This window comes from Schistocerca piceifrons, chromosome 2 (genome assembly GCF_021461385.2).
Source record: "Schistocerca piceifrons isolate TAMUIC-IGC-003096 chromosome 2, iqSchPice1.1, whole genome shotgun sequence".
NCBI lineage: Eukaryota > Metazoa > Arthropoda > Insecta > Orthoptera > Acrididae > Schistocerca > Schistocerca piceifrons.
Genome location: NC_060139.1, coordinates 360,700,258 through 360,710,659, shown reverse-complemented (window position 1 = coordinate 360,710,659; position 10,402 = coordinate 360,700,258). Strand labels below are relative to the sequence as shown.

General features: G+C 36.4%; 1 protein-coding gene across 1 annotated transcript in view; it reads left to right on the top strand.

The window, feature by feature from the left end:
* The first annotated feature begins 3,268 nt into the window (after window positions 1-3,268).
* LOC124774702 (DNA-directed RNA polymerase II subunit RPB1) overlaps window positions 3,269-10,402 on the top strand; it is a 44,041-nt gene continuing 36,907 nt past the window's right edge. The window contains exons 1-8 of the mRNA XM_047249502.1: window positions 3,269-3,393; window positions 5,965-6,097; window positions 6,179-6,315; window positions 6,667-6,825; window positions 6,905-7,198; window positions 7,599-7,759; window positions 8,851-9,072; window positions 9,895-10,152. Of these exons, the coding sequence (XP_047105458.1) occupies window positions 3,316-3,393; window positions 5,965-6,097; window positions 6,179-6,315; window positions 6,667-6,825; window positions 6,905-7,198; window positions 7,599-7,759; window positions 8,851-9,072; window positions 9,895-10,152 (1,442 nt within the window). The 5' untranslated portion in view covers window positions 3,269-3,315. The remainder of the gene's footprint in view (window positions 3,394-5,964; window positions 6,098-6,178; window positions 6,316-6,666; window positions 6,826-6,904; window positions 7,199-7,598; window positions 7,760-8,850; window positions 9,073-9,894; window positions 10,153-10,402) is intronic.

The following is a 10,402-nucleotide window of genomic DNA, read 5'->3' as shown; positions in this document are numbered from 1 at the left end:
GTGTGTGTGTGTGTGTGTGTGTGTGTGTGTGTGTGTGTGTGAGCGGCGAAAACGGTTTAGCTTTCGATGTTAGAGACGACATCAAAATTCTCTTCCCGAGAAACCTTGACATCATGAGGCATGACGTGAGCGTCCATTGATGGCCTATGTGAATGCTGCCAACTGAAATGCTTTGTGAAATATTTTTGTGGGTCGTGGCGTGACGACCAGTATGAATTGACCTGAATTATGATACGCTCTTTATACAATTCTTGCACTTTTGATTGACTTGAGCTGCCTCTACTAATTGTGAAACGTTTTGCTTAGAGATCTCATAGCTGTATCCTCACTGGCGCCTCTCTCAGCTAGGCGTCTCATGTGGCGGCTTTTGTCACTTGGTCCTTAAACCAGCCCTAGGTACAGATGAAGACCGCTCCTGATTCCTCACACCAGAGATACTTGTACTCAACTTGTGTGGTACAACCAGGCACGGCCGCCTGTATTAGAGGCCGGAGTCGTCAAGCTGACAACGACGTAGCCAGTGACGTCAGTAGGCCGGCTAGCGTGACCAGCTAGGCCGAGAATAAAGCTTAGATTTCGTCGAATGGAGAAGACGTGTCAGATATAAATACGCAATCACTTTTATCTTTTGTAGATTTGGTCCTTATGAATAAGACAGTAACCTAGAAAAGCTAATTTCTCGCAGTATTACGCCGACTTTATGTCGGAATTACGCATTTTATTCTCGTTTCCTTGCAACGATGAACTTTTCAATAACTCACATGTTCTTCATATTATGACGTTTCTTACCCGAGATTTGGATATACAAGTTCAGCAAACAATTTTTTGAGTTGCCTACTAACATTGTTTGCAGACTTGCAATTATTTCAGTCTGTTATTTGGAATGTATTATCATATTCCTTCCAATATAAATGACAAACATGACAAACACCTTCTTGGAGGCTGCACCTTACTTAAATACGATGGTAACCCAGGGAATATTTTTGGCACAGCTTCTGGTAAAAGCTGGCCTTTGACGAGGAAACTCGTGACAGTTCCCATCAGAATCCTTGTAAATCTCCACTCTTGATACGTCACTTTCTTCAAAATGTTTAATGCAAACAACACTTCCATTTGATGGAGTCGAGTCCTTTCGGGGGATATTTCTTGTCCATCGTTTTCTGTTTTCCTGTTCAGTAGGGAATCTGAACACTGAGATGTAACCCTCTTCATTGCTGGATTTGTAGTTGCTGTTGCAACCAGGAACACAACATTTTTCTGGCATCTGCAAATAGAATGATGCATTAATTGCTAACATCTTAAATCAAAATACTATTATGTAAATATAGCAAATGAGAATTTGAGTGGACTGGTTTTTTCTACTGCTTGGACATCACAAAACACAAGTCTACAATAGAATCAAATGTGTAGAAATATTTACAATAGTAACACAAATCACTTAGGAGAAGATTCTGCTACTAACCTTATGAATTCAAAACTTTATTCTCGAATTGTATCTAGGATATAGTAGAACTTTTGTTGCAATTGTGTAGACGAAAGTCGTTCACGTAGCACACTTGCACAAATACATGTAAAAACACTACAAACTTCACAGAATTGTATACTTACATTGTGTTATATCTTCTACTGTAGTCACGACTACCTGCTATAATTTTTGCAGAGTCCAGTATAGCATAATTACACTGTAATGTCGGATAAAACAGACACCGCGAAAGTACGTAAACAACTGCTTCCGTTCGCTGCCTTATGGCCACATCCATGCGGTAGGCCTTAACGTAACGTTGCCACATTTCAATCCTCCGGCCTCTAATACAGGCGGCCGTGAACCAGACCCCCACAACAGCACCAGTGGTCGACTGTGAAGAGCGGACAAATTGAATAGCTGGTCGGCGGCCATTAGAGTGGTAAACTGACGTGCGGATTTCAAATGTTTATACATCGCTTTTGGTTATAAAATGCCTTCCCTAGAGTTAGGTCACAAACATAATGCCTCATTTAAATACGTTACTACAATATAGTTTTTAATTTATGAACAAACAGCAACTAGTCACTGTTTATGAATTTATGTTATGTAGTACATGGAATCTGCCGTAGCTAAAAGTTATGCACTGGACCCCTAGCATTTTTCGTAGTACATTTACGATAGATGTACGCAAAATGCATCAAAATACTCGAAGATTTGCCCACTATGTTAATAGATATTTTCTGCCTCTACCTTGCTTTAGATTTTATGACGAAAAGTGAGTTATATATGGCGTAGTGCTTTGGCAACTCACGACCAAATTATCAAGTTTCAACCTAACCTAGACCATGAAACCACTACCGATCAGCCAGCTACAACAAACAAGACTTTAGGCAGGCATCCAGTATCGCATTAGTCACAATATTTACTTTCGAAGATGTACACTTCAGTTTATATGTATGGTTTTTTCATATAATAAATAAAACTCAACAACTGTTCCATCGAGAGAAGTTGTGAAATCAGATTACAATTACACACATTCAGTTGCATTTTATAACGATAAAAAGCCTGCTAACTCAAATTTCGTGTTGCTTGCAACTCAACTTTTATAGTTAAAATAAAATGTGGTTCACAAAGAAAAAATTATCTTCTGCTGTATATGGTCTGGAAAACGAAAGATGGATGGAACAGCATCATCTTTCAGCTTCCTGCGGTTTACGTAATTTTCAAGGAAACAACTTTCTTCAAAATGATCGGAACTTATAAAATGGTATTCTGTCGGTCGGAAATCTTGCCTCCTGACAGCGTGCAACCATTTTTGTAACAGCTGTGGTTTTGAGAAAGGAAACCTGCAAATATATGCACAGACATTATGCTAATACCGTCTTACAAAAACATTTACTAAGCAAGTGCACTGACATACAAAACAACTTAAAATATCCATATACCTGTGAAATGTAATATTCGTTCCTTTCTCGAATTTATTTGTACAATTAATCGCTGCACAACTCTTCACCATTGTACTTCTTTTGATTGGAACGTACAGACAGTAGAATTACGAGTAACAAATACTGTATGTACGCCCCAACAAATATACAACGTCGAATCAGGGTCTTCATAAACAACAGTACTACACAACACATTAGACTACAACCACTATAGGCGTCCAGCCGCAGGTTCAAATTATCCCGCGACTGCAGCGCCATCAGTGACTCTAGTTATTTTTTACAAGGTCTTTGGGTACAACGAGGGTAAATTCATGGAATTGTCTTTGGTTGCAATATCTTTGAGATATAGTAGGGAAAAACCTCGGAATTGCCATCAGTGGAACAAGTTGGGACAAGACAGTCAAGATGTCGACGAATGATTCTAAGGCGCCTGTGCGTTATGTCAAACGTGTGCAGTTTGGCATCCTTTCTCCAGATGAAATTGTTAGTAAACAATAGTCGGATCAGCTATTGTGTGTTTGAAAATGTTTGATTTAAAGTGCCATATTTTCAAAATTTTTGGAACCAGATTGTGTTGCGTAATTTGAAGTTTTCATTAGTAGTTGTAAGAAACAATCCCCGAACAGGATTGTGTTAGGTTCTTAATATCTGGACAGATATTGAAATTCTTGTAGTGTTGCGTGTGTTTTGTGAGCACTAAAGGAGAAAAAGGAAGAAAGTCCTTGATAAATTTGGTTGATTCGTGGGTAGATTTAGTAGGATCTTGGGAATTAGTGATATGAAGTTTAGTTTTGTATGCAGAACTGTCTTTCAGTAATTTAGCATAAAGCCTTGCAGGAGATGCCATTTTGCTTCTTCGAAAATTGTGTGGCTTATTCTACATTTGACGCATTGTTTTATGGATGGTCTACAATCCATTCGGGCATAGTAATATTTTTGAGTGGGAAATATTGCTTTCTCGTTATATTTTCTATTTAAATAAGATAATGTGCGATGAAAGCCTGCAGTGGGAGTTTTATCCCCACCAGAAACTTACCAACACCATGATTTCCATCAAAGCTTCAGGTTCAGTGTTTGCCTCGGCTGAGTTTCGTTTGTTTAGGAATATAGAAAAATCAGTGGTGTATGAGTAGAACCACTGAGTGATATTTTTGCCACGTGAATTTGAAGATGCCATTAGGCATAGGAAATTGTTAAATTATTTTGTGTACGGAACCCTAATGTACTTGTAGGTCTAAGTTTCTCCAACACCAGCAACTTCATCGAAATATTGGCAGTTCTACATGAATTTTTGTAAATATTGTAATGCATATTAGTAAAAGAATAAATTATTTTGCTTCCTGTTATCCTTGTCTGTCTTTGATTGGTTGATTTACAATACTACAGATAACTGTGTACTTGGTAAAGAAAGAACCAGCAGTATGAAGATGTGAAAGTATAGCAGTTTTTGCACCTATTCTTTTTAACAATGAATAATTTCTCCCAGTTGTATGTAATCACATAATACCTATCCTTCTGACTTGCAAGGAGGCACTTATGAATGTAAGTTTGAAGACCATTGAATAAATTCCTGTACTACTGGAAATTATTTAAGCTATTAAATAAGGATGAACATTTGTCACGTTTGTTCTTATTGAGAGAGATAGAAAAGGGGAGGGGGAGCAGGGGATAAAAAACCTGTGTACATGAAATTGCACTCAATTTTCCGATTAAATGTTTTGCAATATTGTGGTGAGAAAGGAATTTAATTAGTCTTCAGTTTATATAAAAGGGTGGTGATGTACATTGCTGTCTGAATTGGATGACTGATAGGGACATGGGCTAGACATCAAAATGCCCTAATCCATAAGGTGTATGAGGGGAAAGTAGTAATACAATAATAAAAGTGGAGAAATTCAGTTGGAAATTGATTTAACGCAAAATTGACCTATCAGTTATTTGGTAATGCTTCAAAAGGCTGCGACAAGCAACATTTCAGCACCAAATTTATCTGTTGAGTGTGAAATGTAGCATTTTCTGATTGTTCAAACTAGGGACCCAACAAACTTACTGCTCCAATGTGAGCCTGTGTTCCATGAATAATGACCTTTGTTGTCACTGGGATGTTGATACCTAATTTTCCTTCCTACCTTCTTTACTGTTGTGGAATTGTGCTATAAATTGTTTAATTTCTGTGATTGTTTATTGTTCAATAACTTATGTGTTACAGGAATGTTTCATATAGACCATGGAAGAGTAGGTCATAACTCGCCAAATAGTTGTAATGTTAAGCAGTGGAGAGGTGTTTTAAAAAGATCTCACTTAGATGGGAAACTATATGAAAGCTAAGAAACTTTTTATCCCTTTTTGTGCTTGCTGTTCGCCTAGTGCTATGGATAGTGACCATGTTAATTAATTTTTATACCTATAGTTACTTTATATGCTAGAAAGCGATTGTTGAGTCTCTTGCAGTATTCAGATCACTCTCCTCCCTGTGAGTGAGATAGTGCAGTGGTTAATATATGGAACTCACATTTTAAAGGATCAGAGTTCAAATATCTCTCCAACCATCCAAATTTAGCTTTTTGTGGCCCTAAGTCATGTAAGGCAAATGCCAGGATGGCTTATATGGAAAGAACACAGATTACCTTTTTCGACATAAGCATGTGTCCTTTCTGACATTTGTTCCTTTTCGATATTTCATGTATTATATTGCATCCTCCTTCTGTCTCAGTAGTTGTACTTACAAAGTTAGAAAAAATTTTCCTTCTATCCTTATGCAAATGTATTACTGTGTGGGTTTTCCAAAACTTAAAAAAATTCATTTTTGTGTTATTACTGAAGTTGAAGGGAAAGTAAGGTCCTTATGAGACAAGTGACATTAAAATGCAATAATAGCTTGCAGCTGTGAGTATCATATACCACTTTTTAATGCGTAATAGTTTAGTTTTCTGTGTGAAGATATGCTGATATCACATTTTTCTGTGCTGAAGATTTGGTTGTGTCCTCTACTGCACAGAGCTTTGTGGTACTGAATTTTAAATGGGCATTTAATATGTCATTATGTCTTTTCAGCGACGTATGTCAGTCACAGAGGGCGGTATCCGCTACTCGGAAACGTATGAAGGTGGTCGACCAAAGCTCGGTGGGCTGATGGATCCACGACAGGGTGTGATGGACAGAAATTCCCGATGTCAGACCTGTGCAGGTGAAATCACTGTAGTTGTACCAAAGCAATAATTTTTATACTTGGTTTAATTCTGAGTGCCTAATTGTTTTTTTGTTGCAGGAAACCAAACTGAGTGTCCTGGACACTTTGGTCACATAGATCTCGCAAAGCCAGTGTTCCATGTTGGTTTCCTTACCAAAACTATAAAGATTCTGCGTTGCGTTTGTTTTTATTGTTCAAAGCTTCTCGTCAGTCCGGTAAGACAGTAGTATTTATGTATATTTTATTTCAGTCTTTTGATTAAGGTAGAATAATAAAATACTATTTATATGTGTGTCCTTTAAAGTGTTCAAATCATAGAGGTAGCAGTGTAATAAAAGGAGCACTGTTAAGTTTCTGTAGAGCATAGAAAATAATTTTTTTTAGGAAGATTGTATTTCTTATACATTAAATTTTCTCAACAAAATTGTTCCCTAGTTTATGAATTTGCTTCTCTCATTGATTAAGCTGTTTATGAATTAATGATATAATAACAGTGTTGTATTTGTGGCTTATGCACTCATCATTATGCTGACAATGTAACAAATCAATATTTCTCATCATTTCAGACTAATCCAAAGATTAAGGAAGTTGTTATGAAATCAAAAGGTCAGCCAAGAAAGCGACTTACTTATGTATATGACCTGTGCAAGGGAAAGAACATTTGCGAAGGTGGTGATGAGATGGATTTGAATAAAGATAACCCTGATGATCCCAACAATCAACAGGTACAACTATACCATATTTCAGTCTTACTGAAACTTACTTCTGTGATCCACCAAAATTATGAAATTCTTTTGTTGTCAGCCTCGTAAGCAAGGTCACGGAGGTTGTGGCCGATACCAGCCAAGTATTCGTCGCGCTGGACTTGATTTGACTGCTGAATGGAAGCATGTCAATGAAGATTCACAAGAGAAGAAAATCAGCTTAAGTGCAGAGAGAGTCTGGGAAATCCTGAAACACATAACAGATGAAGAATGCTTCATTCTTGGAATGGATCCAAAATTTGCAAGGCCTGACTGGATGATATGCACAGTACTTCCTGTGCCACCACTTTCAGTGCGCCCTGCTGTTGTTATGTACGGTTCTGCGAGAAACCAGGTGTGTTGGTTGAATGCTGAGTGCATTCTCAGGAACAAAGAGTCATTATAATAGCAAGTTGATTCTCTCTCTCTCTCTCTCTCTCTCTCTCTCTCTCTCTCTCTCTCTGTCTTCTGTGTGTGTGTGTGTGTGTGTGTGTGTGTGTGTGTGTGTGTGTGTGTGTGTGTGTGTGTGTGTGTGTGTGAGGGGGGGAAGGGTGGTGAACACTTTTTTATTTATGCTAATGCTTTGCTTTCATTAATTGCGCAGAACTCTTTTGTAAAATCAAAGTGTAATATCTACTTTATGTACTGTTGCATGTACATTTTTTTATCTTTTGTTTGACTTATTCTGCATACTTTGAGTTACTGTATGCAGTTCTGTAAATGGTTAATAATTTTTGTGTGCCTTTGTTTTCCAGGATGATCTCACACACAAGCTCGCTGATATTATAAAATCCAACAATGAACTGATGCGAAATGAACAGGCTGGAGCTGCAGCACATGTGATATCAGAAAACATCAAAATGTTGCAGTTCCATGTTGCCACACTAGTTGATAATGATATGCCTGGTCTACCACGGTAAGCTGTATTCTTCATTAGATGTTCAATGGGTAAAAGTTGATAAGTGCAGTTCATTATGAAGTGTGTTTTAATAAGGTGACATGCACAGTTAAGTAAGAAATGAACCACTCGAAACAATGAAGTACAAAGTTAATGGAGTTGATTTATTAAATTTTGCCATGGTGATACAACGGTAAATATTTGTTTAGAATTTAATTTATTAATATGTCAAAGATGAAATGAATGTAAGCTAAGGGAAAAACACCTTTAACTTTGGCAATGTATCATCATACAAGCCTAAAGCCCAGCGTTATTCTCTGTACTCGTAGATTTGAAAGTGTATTTTCCATTTTAACCAAGGCTCTCAACCAGTTATAATTATTGTGGAGTAGAGTTCTCAAAAAAAATTTTTTTTGTTTAGGATGATACAAGCGCTTGCAGTGATCCAGATGTCATTGCTGTCTTGATTGGAGAAAACCAGAATCTTACCTTGCAGTTGTTCAGATTGACATTGTGTTGCTAAATCTTGTATTTTGCAGAGTTCCGCTAATAATGTTTGACACTTCGTGATGACTGTGGCTTGGTGTCCACTTTGATTATCGCCTTGTTATGTACACAACATTTAATTGCCTGAGAGTTTTTGTAGGTTTAAACACAATGTACCACATGTCTTGCTTTTGCATTTATGTTAGCTGTTATTGTAGCTTTCCTTCACTTATTACAACAATTTTGAAAATTCCACAAATTTTATAGAGAATTGTGACAGTAGTGAGTTCTGTGCATATATATCAGAGTGTAGGTTATATTTAAGACATAAGCAGATTATTTCTCTCCATACATCTTGGATATTCAAATATGCTTAGCAGTGGCATAGTGGGTAGCTTTCCATTGGTTGCAGTGGAATTGCAGAATTTTTTGAAGGTACAAACTCAAATGGTGCAATAATTTTATAATTCATTGTTTGTAGAGTTGACCCTACTCTTTTACAATCTTATTTTAATAATGCTGAATTATTCTGGTGTCTTAATTTTATGGTTTATTAAGGATTGAAATTTTTATTTATGAAAATTATTTGTTCTGGTTTTACAAAATTATCTTTATGTTTCTAGTGCAATGCAGAAGTCCGGAAAACCTCTGAAAGCCATAAAAGCTCGGTTAAAAGGAAAAGAAGGGAGAATACGAGGAAATTTGATGGGTAAACGAGTGGATTTTTCAGCAAGAACTGTAATTACTCCTGACCCAAATCTTCGTATTGATCAAGTTGGTGTTCCGAGGTCCATCGCACAGAACATGACATTTCCTGAAATAGTAACTCCTTTTAACATTGACAAGTAAGTCAGTGTTTTGTTGTTATGATATGAGTTTGATTTGTTAAAGTGGTAAATGGTAGACATATGTGTTATTATTGTTATTTGTTAATATTTTATCATTCCTCAGGCCTTTTTTAACTAAAAGTATGTATTCAACTTCGCTAGTAAAGTGACAAATTTGTGATTTCTGCAGCTGTCCTTGTTACCTTTAACACCCGTTTATCTATACCCAACTTTAGGTTTTCTAAAATAAACAGTTTTTGTCTTGCTGATAACCCTTGAGAATTCAGATTTAGTGGTATTGTTGACCTTATCAGTATTAATGTTTAATGAAGGGAATGTATGTCAAGTCATGGAGGTCTTTGACTTTTTGTAACATAATTTTTTTAATTGTAAATGGTTGTTTCTGAGCAATTATGTGCCCAAGTTTACAGTAGGAAATAAGTTGATGACAGTGATACTGAAAGCAGTAAATGCTTACCGGAAAAATTCATTAGAAAATCTGTATTAAAATTACAACAACCATTACATCCTTCTTTTGTTCTCTTAAATAGGCCAGTTGAGATTCATGATCATTTATGAACATATTAAAATCACCTGGTGGTGCTTGGTGTGCACCTACTATGACAAAGGATATTTTATGCAACTCTGTCACGTGTTTCTATATTGCGCTCCAAGAAAAATTTTACTTGTCACATAACATTGTTTTTCCTTGCGAATTTCAAACAAGTTATTAATTTTTAGTTAAAGTACTATTTCAGGAAGCCCATATCTTACCCGAAATAATGACTGTTTGGGAACATATGTTATTTGTGTTACTGTTAAACATTTAACTTTCTACAGGATGCAAGAATTGGTACGTAGAGGAAATTCGCAGTATCCAGGTGCAAAATACATTGTCCGTGACAATGGAGAACGTATTGATTTGCGTTTTCATCCAAAATCTTCAGATCTGCATTTGCAGTGTGGATATAAAGTAGAACGACATGTCCGTGATGGAGACTTGGTGATTTTTAATCGGCAACCAACTCTTCACAAAATGTCAATGATGGGACATCGTGTTAAAGTTTTACCATGGTCAACATTCCGTATGAATCTCAGGTGAGGACAGTGTTTAAGCCATCCTTTAAAAAAATTATACATATGTCATTTATGTTATCACAACAGTGAGACAATAAATTTTCTCATAAGATTTGTGTCCGTGCCATAGTTATTAGTTTGGTTATGGTTTTTTTGACCAGTGTGAATGCTACAAATGATTTCTCAGTTCTCTTTTATTTATTATAAAGAACAATCGCTTCATTTGATGATTGTTCATTATTATGAATGTTTAAATGAATAAGATTTGTAA